Raw genomic sequence first — 23,451 nt, forward strand, 5'->3', positions numbered from 1 at the left:
GAGATATGAAACAGAATAATATGTTTGAGGAACTAAAAATTATTGTTCATTATTGCTGGGTGGTAGGTGGGGATGCTTAGAAAAAAGCCTAGGTGTATATTTCAAAATAGCTAGAAGAGAGGATTTTGAATGTTCCTACCACAAGGAAAAGATAAATGTTTGAGGTGATGGATATGCTAAATACCCTCATTTGATTATTACACAATGTATACATGTAAGCATCACACTGTACCCCATAAATATGTACAATTAGTATGTATCAATTAAAAATAAAACTAAAGGAAATAAAAGAAACTAACCTAGTTAGGTGAACAAGTCCATTACATTAAAGATATTATAGACCGGTGCTTCTCAAACTATGGTCAAGGACCAATATTTATTTATTTATTGGCAGCTAGCCAGTAGGGGGATCTGAACCCTTGACCTAAGGACTAATTTAAAAATTTTTTTCCAATTTATTATTGCCCACTATTTTTATAAAATACACTAAAAGCAGATTATTAGAAAAATGAAATAAAACCTTCATTTTATTATTGTTACTATTATTATTATTATTATTTTGCAGACGGCCAGTACAGGGGTCGAACCCTGGACTCTGGTGTTATCAGCACCATGCTCTAACCAACTGAGCTAGCTGGCCAGCCCTCCTCCATTTTATTAAGTTCAATAAATATAAAATTTCTCTGTCAAATTGCTATAAAACTTTCTAAATACTTACACTTAATTTCTGAAATTATTTCATTGCAGATTGGCAACAAACTTTGAATAGCACTGTTGTAGTTATTTGTTTCTTTACATCTGTGTTTTAGATTATACTGAGGACCCTGGGCTTCATCCTGTGGAGACACTGTGGAACTATAAGGACTCTGTAATATGGGAGTGGCATAGTCAGATCTGCATTTAGAAGCAGAATGGAGGAAGGATTTATAGCTGCAAAAACAGCAGGGAGGTCAGCTTGAAGGAAACTAAGGGACTTTCTCACTTGAAAGTCCCAGTGAAATGGCAAGGTGCTAGACGAAGTCAGTGGCATGGGATGGAGAGGAAAGGACAGATGCAAAAGATAGAGAGTAAAATCAATAGGATGTTTGGCTAAGGAGTTTAAGTGGAGAGAATGAGGGTGTATTCATCCGTTTCTGTTGCTTATAACAAAATACCTGGAACTGGGTGATTTATAAAGAAAATGAAATTTAAAATAAAACATGTGGCAAACTGAAAAAAAAAAAAAAAGAAAAGAAAATGAAATTTACTGCTTATGGTTTCAGAGGCTAGGAAGTCCAAAGTCCAGGGACTCCATCTGGTAAGTCTTCTTTGGTGGTGGCTTTACAGCAGTGCAGGGTCTCACTTGGAAGAAAATGGTGGAGCAGAGAGCAGAGAGACTAACCTCATTCACTCTCTTTTTAAAGCCCTCAGAACCACACCCATGACCACCATTATTAATCCATTCACTACAGCATCTAATCACCTCCCCAAGGTCCTACCTTTAAATTACCATAATAGGATTTTCCACCCTCAACAGTTACAGTGGGGATTAAGCCTCCATGAGGTTGGGAGGCATCCAATCTGCAGCAGAGGGTTTAGGATGACTGAGTGACTGAGTAGTTAGCCTGGAGTGCTTCTTTTCAAAACTCTGGAATTGTCTTCATCAAATATCCGTGGCTTCCAATCCTTTATACAAAATTCCTAAATTTGAAAAATTGTGAAAACCAAAAGTTTTTTTATTACCTATTTGGCAATAAAACTTAATCAGACCTGAACTTATTTTGTGGCAGAACCTGACTTAAACTTACATGAAGTTATTTGTAGTTTTCACTGATCCCTTTTTCATTTATCCCATTATGAATATTCATACATGTCATTGCAGAAATATTAATTTGATTACTGAGTGCTGTCCAGATGCAATTGGGATTGTTACCTTCTATTTGTGTATCGTATATGCATCTCATTATCTTTCCAAAATCCCCAAAATTCTGAAACACATTTACCATCCAGGTATCCCATCCCATTTACTCATCAGTCTTGGACTGAGTTCTTTCGGCTTTTTGCATAAATCACATCCACCTGCAGATAATGAATATTCATTGCAGTGTGTGCTACAGACTAGAGGTGATTCTCAGTGTTTTGAGCAGTGTCCTCATTTAAAACAAGGCTAAAAGAGCCAGCCAGTTAGCTCAGTTGGTTACAGCGCAGCCTTTTAACACCAAGCTCTTGGGTTAGGATCCTTGTACCAGCAAACCACTACATAAATAAGAAAGCATGACTATCTTGAAGTGACAGCACTCATTTGGATAAGGTGTGATGTATTTATGGACAACCAGTCTCCTTACAGTACACTTCATTTACACATTTGGATAAGTCAGTGGTCAATGATCTCCTGGAATTAATTCTCAAACCTGAAATTAGTTTCCCTGTTTTTGCCTTCAGCCAAAACTAGGCTAGCAGGTTAACTCAGTTGATTAGAGCAACACCTTGTAACTCCAGGGTCAAAGGTTTGGATCCGCATACAGGCCATCCTCAAAAAAAACCCCAAAAGAACCAAAACAACAACAACAACAAAAAAACAAATAGTAAGCTCTGAATGGACTTGGTAGAAAAATGATGTGTGTGTGTATGTGTATATATATACACACATATATAATATACATATGCATTACTAAACTATTTTTTTAAAGTGTTAGATTTATAGAAAAATTGAAAAGATAGTATAGAGAGTTCCCATATACCCCACATCCAGGTTCTCCATTATTGTCTTACATTAGTATGATACATTTGCCACCATTAATGAATCAGTATTGATACATTATTATTAACTAAAGTCCATAGTTTATTCAGATTTCTTCAGGGTTTTTTTTACCTAATTTTTTTTTTCTGTTCCAGTATTCCACCAGCAATACCACATCACATTTAGTTCTAATGTCTCCTTAAGCTCCTCTTGTCTGTGACAGTTTCCTTGTTTTTGATGACCTTGACAGTTTTCAGACTTTACTTGTTTTTGATGATCTTGACAGTTTTGAGAAGTACTGGTCAGATATTTTGTAGGATGCCCCTTTATTGGAATTTGTCTAATGTTTTTCTCACAATTAGACTGGTATGGGTTTGGGGAAGGAAAACCACAAAGGTACAATGCCATTTTCATTACATAATATCAAGAGTACGTAATATCAACATGATTTATTATTGTTGATATTGACCTCTCTAGGTCAGCAAAGGGAGTGTGTGTGTGAGACATAGGATGACCATTGTAGCAGATTGGCCTGAACTTTTCTTTCTGAAGGTGAAATTTCTTCTCTTGCCCATAGTTCAGCCCCCTTTTGACTTTTTAAAAATTCCTTGGTTTGAAAGCTTGAAACTTCTCCAGAAGTCACCCACTTCTCTGAATTTCTCCTCAGTTCACATGGCTGTATCATATCTATTCTTCCTACCCACCACCATTAATGATTCTGTAAAAAGCACACGCCTCAATTCTTGCTAACAGTTTCTGAACACCTTTTATGTGGCAGGCACTCTGGTAGGCCCTCATTGTGTTGAATGTTTAATGAGGAGCAGCTTGATGCGTAGAAAGATCTCAGGCCTTGGCGTCAGTAAGATTTGAGTTTGAACTGCTGCCCCGACGGACTAACTATATAGTCTTGGGCAACAGTTTCCTTTACCTGTCTTCTTAGCCTTGGCTTCTTTTTAAATGGAGATAATTATATTTGTTCACGAGATCATGTGAGGAATAAAGAAGTCTTCCCTTTTTTTTGCAGCTGGCTGTTATAGGGATCCGAACCCGAGACCAGGGCATTGTTCAAGCTGCGCTCGAACCAACTGAGCTAATCGTCCACCCCAAAGAAACTTCTCTTAATTCTCACATTCATTTTGCACCCAAAAATAGAAATCCCTCTGACTACATTTTTAAACGCTAATATTTATGCCTATAAAACACTGACGACACAATTTTTTGGTGACTGTTGAAATCATTTAGGACTTTGGAAGACCACACTTTGTCAATTTTTAAAAATTTGTCCCGTCAGGACCCTATTCACAGAGAGATCTCAATTATAGGCTTCCCGTAGCAGAAAGATCGTAGTAAAACGGAAAGAAAGAAAACCCAAGGAACTTGAGACAGTTTCGATTGAAATACTAAGTTTGGTCCAAGAGGCCTTGCCCATTCTGATTTTCTATTGGTTAAGGTTGCCATCAATCTCACCAGTTGTAAATAAACTGGAGACGGAAGCATGTTGTTAAGGGGTGAGACCTTCCTGTCGCCATTGCTAGGGTGAGAATCCGTCTTCTAATAGGCTGAACGCTGCTTCTCCCGCCCTCTCTCTTCAGTTGCTAGGGGGCGGGACTTCTAAGGTCCTTGGAGGACTGAGAGCTTGAGGCCTCGCCGCCCAATTGGTTGGTAGGGGAGGGCCTTATAGCTCATAGGCTGCTAGCGTTGCCTGTTCGGGGTTAGTTGCTGAGGAGAGGCACGTGAGGAGGAGGCGGCGTGAGGCAACCATGGCGGGAGGAATGAATGTGGCGGTCTCGCCGGCAGTTGGTCCCATATCCTGGGGCTGGGGTCCTGGGGGCAGTGGGGCAGTGCGGCTTTTCCTGGTCCTCTCCGGCTGCTTGGTCTGCGACTCAGGTACCGCCTGGGCAGCAGCTGTCAAAGGGGCGGGTGCCGAGGGGGTTATTTTTGGAAAAGTGGGGATTGTCCCCAGGGCCCGGGCAGTTACTCTGCCAACGGGCGGCGACTCTGCCGAGAGACGCGGTCGTGGTGCGGGGGAAGAAGCTTCGTTGGCGAGTGGGCGTCGGGACTGAGGAGTCAGGGGCCTAGGGGAGCTCCCACAGTAGGGAGGAGCCTGGAGCCATTTGGCGGAGACAGGAAGGGAGGCCTGGACTGGGTGAGAAGCGGTCTTGGGAGCTGCGTCGCCTTTCAGGGGCCTCCTCGAGTTTCTTGGTTAAAAGGAAGGAGGCCCGGGGACCATTCCAGAGCTACCGCTGGAAAGAGAGCATCCCATTGATTTAGCAAATTGGCCGACACCTTTTGAGCGTATGCTCGGTCGGGACGCGGGGCACGGGTGGCTGAACATATAGAGTTTTCGGAAATGTGGTGATCTTTAATATTTTACTCCCTTTTAAGACCCTGAACCCTAACAACTCTGTAAACAGACCTGGAGTCATTATATTCCAGTTTCCAAGAAAAGATACGAATGCCGTTTAGCATCTAATAGGTTTCTTTTGGAAATTTATTCATTCCTTCAAGCAAATTTATTTGGTACCTGCTGCTGGATTATCAGCTCTGGGTTGTAAGAGAATTCTTTTTCTTTTCCTCTCCAATCCAGAAAATTTAGAGTGTGTTTGCAAAAACAAACAAACAAACAAAAAAAACCAAAAAAAAAAACCCCAACCCTCCTTCTACCCTCTTGTTAAATTCAAAACAGAAAAATAATTGGAACAAACTTCCATTGGAGGGAGTTGAAAATAAAGATAATCCTATCTTGTGGACACATTATGCTCTCTCACCTCTCCCTTTGGTTCCTGCCTAGCTCATGCTATCACTTACTGTCCTTAGCTGCAGCATTGAGGTGGTCAGCATCCATAGGTTTAGTTCCAAAGTGCAGCTCCTTTTGAAAACGGCTATTTTTAGGGAGAGGTTAGTAGGTATCCAGAAAGGTACTTTTCCGGAGGCCGGGCGCAGAATAACATTTGGACGGCTATTTATTACCTGAATGAACATCTAAAATGGGGTTGTGGGGATGAAATGAGAAAATGTATGCAAAAATGCGCCTACGTTGTAAGCACTCAATCAGCAGTCAACCAGACACTCTTAAGTTTATTAATAAGGAGAGGAACAGGGATTTCTTGGCTTGGAGAAGAGTGAACTCAGGAGATGACATTTGTTCTGTATGGCCGGATAGATTTTATGGGTGGAGACTACGAAGAACAATCCTGTAATAAAGAAAAACTTCTAAAAAGAGGTACCTAAAAATAGAATGGAGTACTTCAAAAGGTAGTGAGTTCCTTCTCACTGGAAGTTTTTTGAAAAGTTTGATTATAAATATAATGCATGTTTATTTTAGACTATTTGGCAAATATAATTAAGTGTAAAGAAATAGGCAAAAACCTCACTGTTATTGCATTCAAAAGCAATCCATTTTAGCACACTTTCTTCTGGTCTTTTTCCATATGTTTTTAATTTTAAAAAAATTTTTTTGAATTGATAATACAATTATATCCTGTCAGTAATCTAGTTCTCTTCCCTGGAGGCCATCATTTGTTACCAGAGATAGTTTTCTTATTTGATTTTGTAGCACAAGAATTTTCCTGAGTCATTTAAAATTCTTCATAAATGTTATTTTGCTTGTATTATGTTCCATTGTATGGACAGACTTATTAATGTTTCTAGATTAAACGTTTGGTTGGATATTTGTGGTGTTTCTAGTTTTTCGTTGTTGTAGATTACACCCTGAGAACATCTTTGTGTCTAAATTTTTTATTGCATTTGGATTATTTTTGGGGATAGATTCTCAGAAATGGATTTATTAGATTAAAAACTAAAATATATTTTAAGGTCCTTAAAACATCTTGTTAAAATGCTTTCTTGAAAAGGTGTGCCAGTTTTCATCACTATCATCTGTGTTTGCTTGTGGCTCATACTCTTGCTGGCAGTGGATACCCTAGATTGTAACATTTGTGTTAATTTGATAGATCAAACATGGTTTCTTATTTTGCTTTGCATACCTTGCATTATTAGTGACAGTGAGCATTTTTCAACTTGTTATTAACTATTTTAATTTTCTGTGTAGACTTCTAAATTTTAGAGGTGTGTGTGTCCTTTGTTCTTGGCCTTTTTATTGTGAGTATTATTTATTGGGACTTTTGTGTACTTTCAAGACCAAATTTATGAAATTTGAGCTTTTTGATATATTAAGGATATATATTTTAAATAAACTATTTATTGCAGTACTCCTCAATTTGTTTGCCTCTTTTTATATTTTTTAATAGAAGGTTTATATTTTTTTGTGGTCACTAATTTCATTCTTTACATTTATTTCCGTTGTTTTTACATTTAAAGAGGTCTCCAAAATTGAATTGATATTTTTGCGTGTGTGGTAAATTTTACTTTTTAAAAATTTTTCTTTTTAATTTTTAATTCATGTTGGTATTTGGTGTGAGGTGAAGATCTAGATAGATTTTAGTTTCTAAATAGTCAGTTTTCCCAGCATCCCACTGAATAATTCTTTGCTAAGCCCCCAATTTAGGATGCTAGTTTTTAAGAAGACTTTTAAATATGAATTGGATTACCTCTTGAGAGAAATGAATAGAGGCTATTTAAGAGTTAGAAGAGGGGTTTTTCATGACTCTTTAGGGTTCCTTCCTGTCCTCACATACTATAAATTATTTTCATTACCTTCTACCTGTAGATATTAAATGATCAGTGTGTTGAATGAAAAGTAGGTGAAAAGTAAGTTTGCAATGATTACAAGTAAATGTGAAGTTATTAACCTTTGAATAGCTGTTTTATAGGTAAATATAATAAGCAAATTATGATTCACTAAATTGCAAGAAGTTCAGAAAGCATTTTACTGAATGTTTAATTTATTCTGCTTTTTACCATGCTGGCTAACTCCTTTTGGTGAAGGGAAGAAAAGGTGATGTATGTCATTTTGATTATGGGAAGCACAAGGTACTAACATGAGCATTTCATTTAACATGAGCATTAAACTTGTATGTTTGTTTTACTTCTGTGTTTCTAAAAATTTAAGCTACAGCTGGAGTGGTGATTGTTTCCACAGATTATCCACCTGAGACTGTACTGGTATCTTTTTCCCTCTGGGTGCATTTCCATAGATGTGGCTGGCCACGGTGCTGACTTCTGTATGAGGTTTTGGTTTTTTTAATTTTTTTATTTTTGGTGGCTGGCTGGTTTGGAGATCTGAACATGTGACATTGGTATTACAAGGCTGTGCTCCAACCAACTGAGCTAACTGGCCAGCCCTGTAGGAGGTTATTATTAAAGAGGTTTATTGGGCCGGACCCGTGGCTCACTCGGGAGAGTACGGCGCTGGGAGCGCAGCGGCGGATCCTATATAGGGATGGCCCGGTGCGCTCACTGGCTGAGTGTGGTGCGAGCGACACCAAGCCAAGGGTTACGATCCCCTTACCGGTCACAAAAAAAAAACAAAAAAACCATAAAGAGGTTTATTTATTTTCTTAAAATTCTTTCCCTTGAATGGTGTGGAACTCAGGAAAAGAAATAACTAGATTTTAAAAGATATTAATTCTGACATTGCTTCTTATACAACAGTTTTATTTCTTTAGGAAAATGGCATTGGAGAATTTTAAAGTTAGTCTAAAAACAATGATATCTGTTATAAGTTTTTCTTGTGGCCTGTGCTATTGGAACATTATTTGTATCTTACTATCCTCTTGAAAATAATACTGGGCTTAAAAAGGTGTAGTGTTATATTACTTGGTGTTGAGGGAGAGAAGGAGTTAATAAATGTGAATTTGGGGGGGGGCAGGTGTATGTCTTTACTTGGGGCTTTGTAAATAGACTGATGTTGTTTAAGGAAGTGATAGGTTCTTGTTCAACTTTTTATTTTTTAAAATACTTCCCATTGTTTTGCAGGCTTCAATGAATTTGTAAATACGGTATTTTAAAGTTTCATATAACTTTACTATTCACTCTTCAGAAGAAAATAAACTGTTGATCCATATTTGTGAGTGGGTATTCTTTCAGTATACTTGTGGGCTTGTAAGTGAGATAAATGTCAACAGGGTTTTTTAAAGGTTTAATTTTATGAAAGATAGGCTTGGAGGAAATTCAAATTACTATTGGTTTAAACTCTAGTAAGAAACTGATAGTATATCAAGACCTAATTTTTTAAAAATTGAGATAATAATTCACATACCATAAAATTTGCCTTTTTGGTGGTTTTCAGTATTTACAAGGTTGTGCAAACATCACCACTGTCTTAATTTCATAATATTTTAATCATTCTAAAATGAAATCCCATATACCTTAGTAATCACTCCCAGTTCCCCTTTCCACCCAGTCCCTGGCAACTACTAATCTAGTCTCTGTGGATTTGCCTGTCCTGGACATTTCATGTGAATGGAATCATATAATATGTGGCCTTTTTTTGTCTGGCTCCTTTCACTCAGCATAATGTTTTTGAGGTTCGTACATGTTGTAGCATATATCAGTACTTCTTTCCTTTTTATGGCTGAATAACATTCCATTATGTGGATATACCACATTTTGTTTATTCATTCATTAGTTGATGGACATTTGGGTTGTTTCTACTTTTTAGTTATGGATAATGCTGTTATGAACATTCATGTACGCATTTTTGTGTGAACATATGTTTTCAGTTCTCCTGGGTATATAACTAGGAGTGGAATTCCTGAGTTATATGGTAACTCTGTGTTCAACTTTTTGAGGAACTGCTCAACTGTTTTCCAAAGAGGCTTACCATTTTACATCCCCACCAGCAATATATGAGTGTTTCAGTTTCTCTATATCTTCACCAACACTTGTTATTGTCCTCTTTTTTTAATATAGCCATCCAAGGGGGTGTGATGTGGTATTTCATTGTGATTTTGATTTGCATTTCCGAAATGACTAAAGATGTTGAGCCTGTTTTCATGAGCTTATTGGCCATTTGTATATCTTCTTTGGTGAAACATCCATTCAAATCCCTTGCCCATTAAAAAAAAGAAAACCATCATTTTATTGTTGAGTTGTAATAGTTCTTTATATATTCCAGGTGTTAGATCATTATCAGAAGTATGATTTACATATGATTTACATATTTACAAATATTTCCTCCCATTTTGTATATTTTCTTGATAGTGTTTTTTGAAGCCCAAATGTTTTTAATTTTCACAAAATCTAATTTCCCTATTTTGTCTTTGGTTGCTTATACTTTAGTGTCATATTTAAGAAACCATTGCCTAATTCAAGGTCATGAAGATTTATACCTATGTTTTCTTCTAAGTTTTATAGTTTTGGCTCTTAAATTTAGGTTTAAGTCTGAATTTAACTTCAAAATTAGTCTTAGTTTTACCCTAAAACTAGTGGGCATCAGTACCTTTTTGTGTATGTAACTTTGGCTCTCTAATGTTTGGTTGAGGTTTTTTGTTTTTGTTTTTTAGTTTATTTAAATCTACCCACCTTTATACTAAAACAAATTGATAACTAAATTTCCACTTAGAGTAACACTTGATAAATTGGTAAGCACAATGTAGAATTCAAGGAAGAAATTACTTAAATGTTTTGTGGTAAAGAAGGTAGCTTGGGCAAACTTGAGTGGGAAGATACAGTGGTGCTTCAAAAAATTTGTGGAAAGATGGAATTGAAAGATAATGCGAGTCTTTCCGTGAACTTTATGAAGACCCCTTGTATAGGGGAGTGGTCACTTTTAAACCTTGAATTAGCTGAGATTGTATACAAACTGAGGGGAGAATCTTGTTTTGGTAAATCAGAGGAACTGCATGTAATCAATCATTGGCTACTCTTAAGACTTGAAGTGAAAGAAAACAGCTGGAAGAAAGCAACTTTGCAATCTTTTAGTGTCCTCTTAAAATACTACATATAAAAAATATTGCCAATTTTGTTTATCTTACTCAGGAAAGGAAAGGAGAAAATCAAGAGGGGGTTACTTTAGCTTACTATAAAGGGGAGGCAGGATACCTAGTGGTTAAAAGGGAGGCAGGATATCTAGTGGTTAAGACAGTGGTCAGACCTGGGCGTGAATCTGTTAGGCTATTTACTATCTGTGTAACTTTGGGCAAACTACCTAATCTTTCTTAAACATCAGATTCCTCATTTGTAAAATAGGGATTACGAGAGTGCCTACTTCATGGCATTCTTGTGAGGGTTAAATGAGATAGACAGCAATTAAATTTGACAGAAATAAGACTCTGCCTTATTTCTTCTCTCATCTTAGTTTTTTTCTTATTTCTCAGTCTGGCTGACATTTTAACCCCAAGTTTAAGAAAGTGGTCCATTTAATTCTTTTTATGAAATGAGTTATAGTTGTTAGGTAGTTATGTTATGTTTAATTCTTGTTTTCTTTCTTTGCATAAAGGTGGGATTGATGTAAAGGTGGTCATGCTTCAGGAATCCCGAGTTGATGATATGTGTTCCAGCCAACAATTCTGTTATAAAAATATGCTTATCCCAAAATGGCATGATGTGTGGACACGGATACAGGTAATAATTTGGTAGCCCCAGGCAGAGACAACTTCTGTGATTATCTATCTGTCTGTGATTAGTGAGTACATTGATACTTTTTACCCCTCACACACAATTTTTTTTTAAAAGTATTGTCAACAATCTTGTTAGGGTTGAGATTATCCTGAATTGTGTTTCATCAATAGCATTTATGCCTACTTTGTGTTCCTGAGGTAAACTTTTTTCCTTCTTCCTCTTCCCAAAGAAGCAAATTCCTTCTCTTCTCTTCCTTCCTTTCCAGCACCCATGTACAAACACACCCACAACCGCCCTCCCCCCACCCCTGCCACACACCCACACACCTCTCTTTCTTTTCAAAGGCTTTATGTCTTCTTTGGCCTGGAAACTACTGCATGCCTGTCAGGATGTAAACTCTTTTGCCTTGCTGTTTCTATTCTATTTTGATTTTACATGAGGTGTTTCATAAACCCCCTGAACTGAAGTTTCCTCTTGATAGAATGACTTTGGTCTCATTTATTTCATAACACTCTTAAGTCACCTGGCAAGAAAGAGTGTCTGCTTGTAATAGTGATTGAACAAAATGTGTCGTTTTGGAAATGCTGCTGCTGCTATAAACATAGTTACTGATAAAGGCATTTGTTGTTCACATCAAAAACATGAGGGTAGGCTGTGGTTGTGTATTTTTTTTTTTTTTTTAGTTCTCTTTTTTATTGTCTGATATAAAAATCATTCCATCTGGGGCACATTATAACCAACATTTACCTATAATCAGTGATTTGTGACAATGGATTGAACTTCTCAGCCTGTGATTATGGGAAACATTTTCAGTTTTCTGGGGTTGTTTATGCCTAGCAATTTTCTTAATATTCTACACCCTTGTTTTATATGATCTCTCATAAATATCTATATTAATAACTCTTTCAGCTTGAAAGTCTTTTTTTCCCCCATGTTCTGGCCTAATAGTAGATTCAGAACATGTTAACAAGAAGACATTCAATAGCTGTCTCTCTGTATCATGTGTAATATTATTTGCCCAATTGTGTTTTAGCTGCTTGCATCTCTGTATTTCTGATAAGCCTTGTGAAAACTGGTGCCATTACTGATTTAGTTATTTAAGGATTTTTTAAAAAAATGTATTTGTGAAAATTTAAAATTCCCACTTCCTTCTTTCTCATCCCGATTTTACTTGTGTTACAGATCCGGGTAAATAGTTCCAAATTGGTACGAGTCACCCAGGTGGAGAATGAGGAGAAACTGAAGGAGCTAGAGCAGTTTAGTATCTGGAACTTTTTTTCCTCCTTTTTAAAAGAGAAATTGAATGACACCTATGTTAACGTGGGTCTATACAGCACAAAAACCTGCCTCAAAGTTGAGATTATAGAGAAGGACACCAAGTACAGTGTCATTGTGACCCGGAGTAAGTCTCACCTCTGTTTTTCTGATGGATTCTATAGTGAGAAGGGACTGAGCTTTGGACGGTATAATTAGTGAGACAGAGAAGTCAGCCCAAGATAGCTCCATTTAGGTTCTGATTATAACCCTGAGTACAGCACTACTGCTCCAAACAGTTCATGGAGACTGCACACCATATCAGACCTTTTAGGCCTAGAATTGAGACTCCACCTCAGGTCATTATGAGTGCCTCCTTAGAGCTGTGAAGACTTGTATTTCTAATACTGCCAATGACCCTAAGCTAATATGCCTACTATTCAGAGATTAAATCAGACAGATGTTTTCCTGCCTTCTGGACACTCCTAGACAAAGGTAGTTGTCCTGATGTGTACAGGCCTACATTTAAAGACATGAATGGTTAAACAATAAAAACTGAAGAAAGGTAAAATTAAATATTATACTTTACAAGTAAGAGTATTTGTGGGACCATAAATAAAAGGGAAGACCACTGCAGTTTAAGCCTTATTCAGTGGAACTAGGAGTTTTCCTTCTCTGAAGGTGTCTGAGAAAGTTTCAGAGGAGGTGAATCCTGTTGTATTCACTCTGACTTGGTTTCTCCTTGGTTACTACCCAGGGTCCTGGAATGTTGTGAGTAGTAGAAATATTTCTAAGTTTTGCCGTGAAATAGATTGTGCCCTTCCAATTGTCCTAGGGTTCCATAGTTCTTTGGTTCTGTAGGACGGGCCTGTTATTTGGTGTTCCTTCTACATTTACTGATTCCTCTTGCTCCTGTTGTTTGTGAGCCTCCCCTAGACTTAGAGCTCTTGTATGTGAAAGCTGTGGGAGTGTCTGGTATGCCATTTGGGGCCTTTACTTGGGCCCCCTGGTCCTGGGTGAGATGTGTTTGTGTGTACACTATTCCAGCACAGCACTGTGTAGCGAAGGGAAGTTGGTGGTTTTGTTGGGCAAGAAAAGCAGCCAGTTAGAGAACAACATGAGGCCTTGACCCAAAGTTCTAGGCAAATATGCTGAATTGCCTGCCTAACTGACTTAAGGTTTGAAATCCAGAGTGGTAGAGACCCCTTGTGGGTGATTGTATGAAGTGCTGATGGCACTGATTCTAGCTTTATCCTAAGTGAAGCCTAGTTTCTTTTAACCTTAGCGTAGGTAGCCAAAATAAGAATAAGATCTTTAGGAAAGTACAGATTAGACAGAGACCCAATTATACTTTCTCTTTGGAATGGTGCCCAGGCTTTGTGTGAATTTTACAAAGCTGTTGAGGTAGGCTATTTGCATTTATTTTACTGTAGCTGACCAATAGTGCCAACATGCCTTTTATTCTATAATGCTTTTACTGTTTGTTTCCTTTATTAAGCAAAAATCTTTATTTATTTCAGGATTTGACCCCAAACTCTTCCTTGTTTTCTTCCTTGGACTTATGCTCTTTTTTTGTGGAGACTTGCTGAGCAGGTAGGTTTTAAGACTAGTGTGCAGAATGACAAGTCTTGTACCCACCTTGCTTGACTTTTGTCATAAAAACTGTAAGTACTGCAATCCCCTTTTCTGGCTTAGCCATTGCCTGCTTGGATATTTTTAAAAATAATTTAATATGTGTTAAGATTTTCATTTTTTCTTATTTGACTAACATTGGTAATAAAGAAATTCCCCCATTAGGTTGACCCATCATTATTAGGTCGATAAGTGTTAGCCAGTACTAGGAAGTTGAACATCCCCACCCTTTCCACCGTTAGAAGTAATGTGTTAAGGTCTCATTTTTACAGTATCATGTGTTGATGAGTTTCCTCCTGTATAGATATAAAGAGGCAGACATCAACTACTTATTATTTCCTTCCTTTAGGAATTTCTGGTAGGGCCGAGTCCGTGGCGCACTTGGTAGGAATTTCTGGTAAAGATAGGTGAGACTGACATGTACAAATATAAAGAAAACATATAGATAATAAACACTGAATAAAGGTAGAATCAGCATTAGGTTTGTACACAAGTAAAAAGATCATTTGTGGAGTAATGAATGAAAGATTAACACTTTGAGTTTGAAGTCAGGGTGGGGTTAGAGGAAGTTGTTCCTTATTTGGGAGATCCTGAGAGAAACTCACAATAAGGAGGAATAACTGGTAGAAAGAGCCTGGAATGGGAGTAGGAACTCTGTTTTATGCCCCAGAAAGGATTGGTTTATCCTTCAAGGTAATCAGATCAGTTCCAGTTTCCATTCTCCACTTGGGCAGTTTTCTTGCCCCTTCCTTCTTCCCAGAGAAGCTGTGTGGTTCTTCAGAAGAAGGATTATTTATTATTATTATTATTATTAAAAATTGGGTTGAGAGAGATGATGGGGATGGGAATAGGAGACTATGCAGAAGTTTATTACTGGGATATTTAATCTGGCATCTACTATGTAGTATCAGTGTCTACAGTTTTCTGACCTCAAGTTTTAGGCAAATTATCTGCTCTAATCTTGTACCTTTTAAAAATTTTTTGGCTGGGTTAGTTGTCCTAGTTTCCTAGTTTCAACAATGCCATATATGAAGTTGTATCAGTCTGTTTTCTGTTGCTTATAACAGAATACCTGGAACTGGGTAATTTATAAAGAAAATAACTATTTCTCACAGTTTTGGAGGCTGGGAAGTCAAGGTCAAGGGGGCATATTTAGTGAGGGCCTTCTTCTTGGGACTCTACAGAGTTCCTGGTGATGCATTTATCACATGGCAAGAGGCTCAGCAAGAGAATTTCCACATACTTTCTTCCTCTGCATAAGCCCCAGTCTACTCTCTGATAAACCGTTAAACCATTAACCCATTAATCCACGAATGGATCAATCCATTCATGAGGGCATAACCCTCATGATCCAATCACCTCTCAAAAGACCTGCCTTTCAAATACTGTATTAGGGATTATGTTCCAACGTGAACTTTGGGGTAGATAGACATTCAAATCATAGCAGAAGTATATACATATAGTCATGAATAAATTTTTCTCTGCAGAAGTCAAATTTTCTACTATACCACTGGGATGAGTGTGGGAATTGTGGCCTCTCTACTAATCATCATTTTCATGCTCTCCAAGTTTATGCCCAAGGTAAGTAGCAGAATCCTGATATATGCAGTTAGGATGAGCTTGGACAGCTGAAGGACTGTTTGTTTTCTTAGGTAATCTTAGAACACTGAAAATTTGCATTAATGGTTGATGAGTCAATGTCCTACTCTTTCTTTTATTCAGAAAGGCATTTTCCATGATGAAACTTGGAGCTTGATTACATACAAACTCTTTTTTTTAATTTAAAATCCTGTGCTCAGTGGGAGCTTAAAGTCTCCTTCCAGTTTTCTAATTACATTGCCAGGCTTTTAAGTTATTTAGCAATTTATCTTCCCAATGTTCCTTGCAGACTGTGCTATTTTAAATATAAAGGACATCTTTTTAAGAGATGCTTTTTGTGCATTTGGAGTAGCTTGAACTTTTAAGATCCATTTTGCTTTTTTTATGTATGGAAAGCCTGTTGTAACTTTTTGCTTTCACTTCTACTCTCTGTCTTAGAAAAGTCCCATTTACATCATCCTGGTGGGAGGCTGGTCCTTTTCTCTGTACCTCATTCAACTAGTTTTTAAAAATTTACAAGAGATCTGGAGGTGTTACTGGCAGTATCTTTTAAGTAAGTGTTGTTGGTTTTGCTTTCTTCTTTGTGTGTTTATAGGCTGTTTTAGTTAATTTGATCATTAAAAGATATTGTCTGCTTATAGGAGTTAATAGTTCATGTCATTTTATTAACTTTAAAAATCATAGTTTTTCACTTGTTTCTACAGTTATCATCTTCTCTTAGATTAAAATGATGCTGCTAAGGAGAAGACTTTAATTTGTTGGTATTTATAAGTCCACCTCTCCTTATACGATAAGCATCTTTCTGAAAAGCTGTAAATTGACTTTATTATTATAATCATATCTTAAATACACTTGGCGACCTTAAGAAGTAAAGGACTCTGCAGTGAATCTTCTCTATAGAGTGAGAATTCTTTGGCCATACTGATAGTATCCCTTGATCTATTTGAGAGGTGATTAATCTGGATTTTCGTATATTGAGTTTTTTAAATAGGCTGTTTCAGAGCTGTTCAACATGTAGCTTTAATGCTGCATTTAAACCAAATATATTCGGGACAACAGAAAGGATAGACACTTAAAGAGGTAAATTTACCCTAATAAAAAAGTGTGAATTGAGTAAGGATCTTGTCTGATTTCCTGGTTCAATAGGGCTATATATAGTGAATTTACTACCGCTCCTCACACAAATTATTTTTGCCAAGTGTATTTGAATGAAAAAGACTATCTTCTGATAACTCTTTTTATAGGTTACATCCTCACAGTTGGATTCCTGAGTTTTGCAGTGTGTTACAAGTATGGGCCCTTGGAGAATGAACGAAGTATCAACCTGCTGACCTGGACCTTGCAGCTGGTGGGCCTGTGTTTCATGTATTCTAGCATCCAGATACCACACATTGCCCTTGCCATTATCATCATTGCTCTGTGTACCAAGAACCTGGAGTACCCTATTAAGTGGCTGTACATCACCTACAGGTGACTGAAAGGCATTGTAACTTTGAATTGACACATGCAATGTGGGATGCAGTTGCAGCAGAGGTGCTGACCTGGGAGCCTCTTTGTTAATGAAAAAGTTATTATATTATGCTTCTGCTTTTGTTCCTTACTGAGTTTATTTTTTAAGACTCCTAGGCATTTTTATATTTTTATTCTAGTCATTTCATATAGAATAAAACCATACAGTAAAGTGTTGTGTGTTCCTGTTACCACTAGGTGGTGCAAATCATATCATTTTTACACCGTGCCTCTCCACCTGGTTTCAGCTAATTTCACATTGGCTCTCCGATTGCTCTGGAAGTCCTAGTCTTATTTTAAGATGTAATTTGTAGCATGTCGTCACCTTGAATAGTGAATGTGGAATGGTTATAGGTTCCGAGGTTATCGATGGTTGTTCTATTGCATATAGTCAAAGTGATGCCTTCAGTTTGGGGAACCAAGTTAATGGACCACAGTCTTATACCATCATATTCTTGTTGTTTTTCTGTTTATTAGAAAATAAATATATTGTTTATCATTAATTGGAAAGTAAGTGAATTTATTCACATTAGTGAATAATTTTGACTACTCTGACTTGTCACTCATTGTCTAATGTGTCAGGAGTCTGTTATAACTCAAGATGTCTATGAAAGAAATGTGGGAGTGATGATTTTTAATGTTCAGGCCTTCTGCTATATGCTTGGCCCACTAAAGGGAGATAGAGGTAAGAATGGATGTAGATTGCTGATTAATGATTTATGATGTTATTTTGGTGAGCACAGAAAGATGTGTAAGGCAACAGAAAAGCCTGTCCCCCCTCGTCTCCTGACAGAAGAAGAGTATCGGATACAAGGAGAGGTAGAGACCCGAAAGGCTTTAGAGGAGCTTCGAGAATTTTGTAACAGTCCAGACTGCTCTGCTTGGAAGACTGTTTCTCGAATCCAGTCCCCAAAAAGGTAAACTCTTGGCCAGTTATACCAAGCATCTGTCAATAATTGTGACCTTGACTTCTAACAGAGGTCGTACTTCTAGATAGTCATGTTGTATTTGTAGCCTTTGTTTTCCTGTTTATCTAGGAGTAGTCAAGAGAAAGGTATGTTTATCCTCGTATGTTAAGCAGTAGGCTGTTTCCTGTTTCTGCAAGGAACTGTCTCCTCTAGCTTTGTTTGTAGCACTGAGATGGGAATAAGCCAGTACCATATTATGTCCCCTGTGAAAGTTTTGCGTTGCTCTCTGAGTTGTTTTTTTTTTTAATCTTTTCAGTTGGGAACAACTGTACCTGGCATGAAGTTTATAGGGCTGTAAACATGAATAACTGTGTAATGCCCCTTAATCTTCTCTTATCAGGATTATGGATGACTAAAGGAACCTTAGCACTTCTGTAACTAGAAAAGATAGGCTAGTGCTTATTAAGCAAGGTGAGGTTGCTGGAGATGTTGGCCTGTGTTCCCAGGTTTCCTTTTCTCTTTATTTCTTGCTTTAGTCTACTTACCTGCCAGAGTAAGGACAGAGATGTTGGCTAGAGTCAATATAATTTGAGCTGTGAGCATATCAGGGAGTTCAGTTTCTTCTTATTTTAAACGAAAATCAGAAAGGACTGAAGACAGATTCCTAATGAGGGTTATTTTCTCTTTTTACAGATTTGCTGACTTTGTGGAAGGCTCCTCCCACCTCACGCCAAATGAAGTTTCTGTTCATGAGCAGGAGTATGGATTAGGGAGCCTTATTGCCCAGGATGAAATCTTTGAAGAAGCATCCTCTGAGGAGGAGGACTCAGATTCTCGGTGTCTTGCTGTCATACAAAACAACTTCCTGGCTTAGGTGTCAGTCAGTTATCTTTATGTGGACTGGCTTGGTGCCTTGGTGGTCCATGTTGCATGTGTTGTGCAATTGCTTTCAACCCTTTGAAACAGGGTGAGATGGTGCAGAAATTCTCACATTGAAACGAGAGGCCTGAGTAGACCTCCCCCTGGAAATGGTCTTGGTGGTCTCTGTGAGATCCCTGAGGAAGCAGAGTGGATAAAGCAGTGAATATTATGGTAGTTTGCTTATCATTGGTAAAGCTATCAGTCCAATTTTATGTTCCCAAAGAAAATGGTTGGCCACAGCTAGCTAGCATGGCATTCTAACTTCTCTTTGAAAGTTGATTCAATCTTGACATTTTTGTCACTGTGGCTGGCCCTTCAAAGTGAGAATGGTTTTATAAGTACAGTAATGCTTTTCAAACTATAGGCTGCAACTTCCAGAGGGAAATTCACAAGTCTGAGCCTCTTTCAGTTCAGCATTTATTTCAGTGACTAGAATAATCCTTGATTTAACTGTTTTGAGAGAAAAATGAATTTTTATTTGTTTTAAATGTTTTTAAATGAATGTCTTTTTGAAAATGTAGCAAATTTCTGTTATAGACCAGCAAGTACTCCAGAGTGACAAGCCCTGTAGGCCCTATGTGTTTATTAGTATGGCTTATTCATTAAATCCCCAGGAGCTGTAGTGTTGAGCTTTGAATTAGTTTTCACGCATAACATTATGAGTCCTTCTTGCTTTTAGGAACATGCCTTTAGGCTCTTCTGTAGGTAAAGTCTCTTGGGCTTTATATTATATTCAACTTTCAATTCCATCTTAAAAATACGTTTGCATTCCTCCCTTTCCATTCCTCCCTGTCCCTCGCCCTGACCTCTTGTCCTTTCAGGAAGGGTATATCCCTCACCTGTGAAGTATATACAATTCAGAGTTTGTTTCATTTCTTATACCCATTTCCTCTTGGTTTATAGTGTTATTCCTTCTAGCTAGGAGAAGTGATTTTGTTTAGGGGATTTAAATGCTTTTTACAGGTTCTCCGTTTTTCCTGTCATTGGAGTCACATATCTGAGTTGCTGTGGAGTCAAGAAACTATCTCCTTTTTTTCCCTTCCTTTGTCTATCCATTCTACCCATTCATTTCAGCCTTTTTTTACTACCTATATTCCCCCAAATCTGGCTAATTTGTAAGCCCTGAAACTGTGACATTTCTTGTAATACAATTTGCAGCTTTGTAGCTATGACAGTTTTCATTGGCAGGAAGTAGACCTCCAGGTTATCTTTATTCCTCTGGATGCTTTTTCAGCCATCAGGATCAGACATGTTTTTCCATGAACATTATATTTATTTGCAGTACCATTTCTGACCAGAGATTCATGCTGCCTTTTATTAGACTGGCATTAGTTTCAGATTCTTTTGCCATTGTAAAGTACCCTTATAAACCAGCAATGAAATTTATGAGGGATCAAATTCCCAAGTATCGGTCACATGCTTGGTTCTTTCTTTGTGATTGTCACCCTCGAACCTTGGAAAAAGTTGTAATTACTTTAGCCAGGAAGATAGACACTCATGGCAACAGCACAGCATCATACGTACTGGCTTACTGTGGTCATGGAGAACGCAGATGATTGTTTTTAAAACTGTAATGACTACTTCAGACCAGCCATTTAGCAGATAATTTTGAAAGGCCTGGGTTCCGTTGCTGACTTCCAAAATGTCAGCTCTGAGACTCCCTTCCAGGTGGCCAGTTGATTATATCCACCAGTGTTTCCCATAGGCTTAAACTGTCCTAAAGTGACAACTACCTCAATTGGTAGCAAAGAGACATCTAGAAGAAAGTGAAAAATGAGCAGTATTTGGGCAAATGCTATAGGTTAAAGTTGCAGAGTCAAAGAAACTTTATGTTGGGAAACATTTATGCCTTTGTGAATTATGTACATTGTGAAATTTTATCCCGTTGCAAAGAACTATTAAAACCTCTGAAATATACTATTTTTTAAACCTTATTTGTAGAAATTGAGACCTAGTATATTTGAGCATAAGTTGATTTGAAAAAACAATTCAACTCTATGAGTGGTCTCAGGATTCTCTGGAGACTTTGGATATCTTCCCCAAAATAGTTACTTAGGGAGGTGGTAGCTTGCCTCCAGGGTAACTTTTCCTGACTCATATTTATTTTAGTGAGAAAGCATTGTGAAGCAGGGAAAGATTCTCCTCCTTTTCTGTTTAGTAAACTCCTTGTGAAATACAGTTTCCATCTCAAGACCAGTTTTTTTCACTGTTTCAATTTGGGGTGAATAAAATCAAACTCAGTTTATTACTCCCTGTCTGGTAGTGGGAGACCTGAGCTGTAGTCAGCGGAGATGACAATTGGTCCTGCAGCAAGAGAGTTGCTCTCAGACGGTGAAGGACGGTGCCTCTTTGGTATGCTGTGTGTCCTTGCCCTGCCTGCCTGTGTGCCTGGAGATTGCTTGACTCTGTAAACCTTTAGGAGCTGCTCTTGTCTCCCTCTTGGCCACTCAGTCTGCTGGCTAAGTCACTACTTGAAGCCCCCATTTAATTTTCTCTGGCAGTTATAGCTCTTGCAATTTCAGCACAGTCTCATCTCTCAGACCAATCACATCAAGGATTGAAGGGATAACAGTGGAGTGAGCTGGACATTGGAGCCATGTCTGCTGCCACATCAGCATCTTGCTCAGCAAATACCAAGCCGTAAATTGGCTCCAAGGCTCAGGGTCTTATCAGCTTTGGAAATCTGTCTCCTAATCAGTCTGACCAAGTTGTGCAGAGCATAACTCCCATTAATAGGAATACAAGAGGCAACTGGCCTAAAACATTTTCCTTTCACTTTCCCACTCAGATTATTTTCACAAGACCAACAACACAATGACCAAAAAAACAAGGAAAATTTAGCAACTTCGATATCTTTTAATAAGAAATTCTTCTCACTCACTGCTTCCCACCAAAACTAGTTTATTTCTTCCCCCAAATTCATAATTTTTATGTCTGTTACAAAGGGAACTTTGCTGATGATAGCTCTTTGGGGCCCACTGTTCTATTTGTGCTAATGTATCTCATTCTAGGGCCAGCTCTTTCTTGGTTAACTGTATTTCCTTTAACCCAGCCCCCACTTGGCATGTATGATAGAGGTTTGAGGAATGAAAGGACTCAAATAGGCCAGGTAGTCTCCCCAGGCCCTGATATCCATAAAAGGCTTGGGAATGGATTATGTAATTGCCTCAGTCTTTTTGTTGTTCCAGTAGAAAAGATGGATGCCTGTGTAAAAATGGTTCCTAGCTGTGTACTCATAACTTTTCTCTGAATTGAGTAATGAAAGTTGAAGTAGGAGGAAAGGAAATTAAATGTCCTTCTAGTATTCCTTTGGACTCAGGTCTGACATATGAGATAATAACCTGTATTGAAATGCCAAGAATTTTATCTGAACGGAGGAGAGGATAGTTTGACAGATTTACTGTGCCTTCATGTTATATAGGCACTGAAACCAAGTAATAAACATATGAAATAGACATTGCACAAGGCACATGGACCTAAACCTTTTGCTTCTGTTTCCATGTAGCAGAAATTTATTATTTTTTTAGGGGAACCTAGGCAATTGTGGTGACCCAGCGGTGTCCCTTGATGTCTTAGCTTATCAATTCAGATTGCTATTAAGTTAGATTCTAGATGGTTACTCCCTTGAAAAGGGTGTTTGGTGCCTTAGGTGACAGGTGACAGAGCCTGCTGGGAATAATCAAAGCAGATTCAGGCCAACGTCAAATTGCAGCTTCAGTGGGGATGGGAGTGGTCACACACCCACCCATGTGTGTTGTCTTCCTCTTTCACACTTGATGATAACATGAAAATGGTGAAATCACTTGCTCTGAACATGTCTAATCATGAGCAGCATTTTTATCTTAATAGATAGCTCATAATGTGAATATTAGAAACTGTTACAGCGTGCAGTTGCCACAGTTTTCCATGTTTGTGGAATCGATGTTGAAATAGCAGGGCTAAGGAATTACTGAGTAAGTTTTAGCCTGTGGGTTATGCCTTAGTATTATTTACGTAAAAGATCTGTCATTTCTATTTAAAATAAATGTTCGTGAATGTTTGAAAGGGACAAAATTATCAGGGATGGCTCTTAGCCCCGGGTCTCATTTTCACCCTCTTTTCTGTAAGAAAAAATGTCATGTATTTTTTTCATTTTTATTGTATGGTTTATAAGTAATCCCAATTTTAATAAAGTTTTATAGACTATATAGTGGTCTCTCTTAATGAACATGTGTTTTTCTTGTTTGGATCTCTTATTTTTAGGTAATCAGCAATTAACTCCTCAGTTTCATCTTTCTAATGAGATGGTGTTGCATGCCATTGATTCCCCTTTTTTTCTTAACCTCCCCTCCCCGTTCCTGAGTCTGCAGTGGTTTACTTCTATCCTTGGACTGGATCATTTCCCAGGATGCCAGATCTCTAAGGAGTATTCTTGTAGGAGTAGCATGTTGTACTACTGTTCTGTCT

General features: G+C 37.9%; 1 protein-coding gene across 1 annotated transcript; it reads left to right on the forward strand.

Moving 5' to 3' along the window:
- Positions 1 to 4,479: 4,479 nt before the first annotated feature.
- On the forward strand, positions 4,480 to 23,159 carry NEMP1 (nuclear envelope integral membrane protein 1). Its single transcript, XM_063075212.1, has 9 exons — positions 4,480 to 4,606; positions 11,061 to 11,185; positions 12,365 to 12,584; positions 13,957 to 14,029; positions 15,556 to 15,649; positions 16,106 to 16,220; positions 16,912 to 17,137; positions 17,920 to 18,093; positions 18,778 to 23,159. Exons 1-9 carry the CDS (start codon positions 4,480 to 4,482, stop codon positions 18,956 to 18,958), a joined length of 1,335 nt encoding a protein of 444 aa, XP_062931282.1. The 3' UTR covers positions 18,959 to 23,159.
- The last annotated feature ends 292 nt before the right edge of the window (positions 23,160 to 23,451 follow it).

This window comes from Cynocephalus volans, chromosome 12 (genome assembly GCF_027409185.1).
Source record: "Cynocephalus volans isolate mCynVol1 chromosome 12, mCynVol1.pri, whole genome shotgun sequence".
Classification (NCBI taxonomy): domain Eukaryota; kingdom Metazoa; phylum Chordata; class Mammalia; order Dermoptera; family Cynocephalidae; genus Cynocephalus; species Cynocephalus volans.

Excerpts from the sequence above, each read along its gene's own strand:
- NEMP1 (XM_063075212.1), top strand. The coding sequence starts at position 4,480 with ATGGCGGGAGGAATGAATGTGGCGGTCTCGCCGGCAGTTGGTCCCATA. Across the intron at positions 11,186-12,364 it reads ATGTGTGGACACGGATACAG|ATCCGGGTAAATAGTTCCAA; the intron begins GTAATAATTTGG and ends CTTGTGTTACAG. Across the intron at positions 15,650-16,105 it reads TCTCCAAGTTTATGCCCAAG|AAAAGTCCCATTTACATCAT; the intron begins GTAAGTAGCAGA and ends TCTCTGTCTTAG.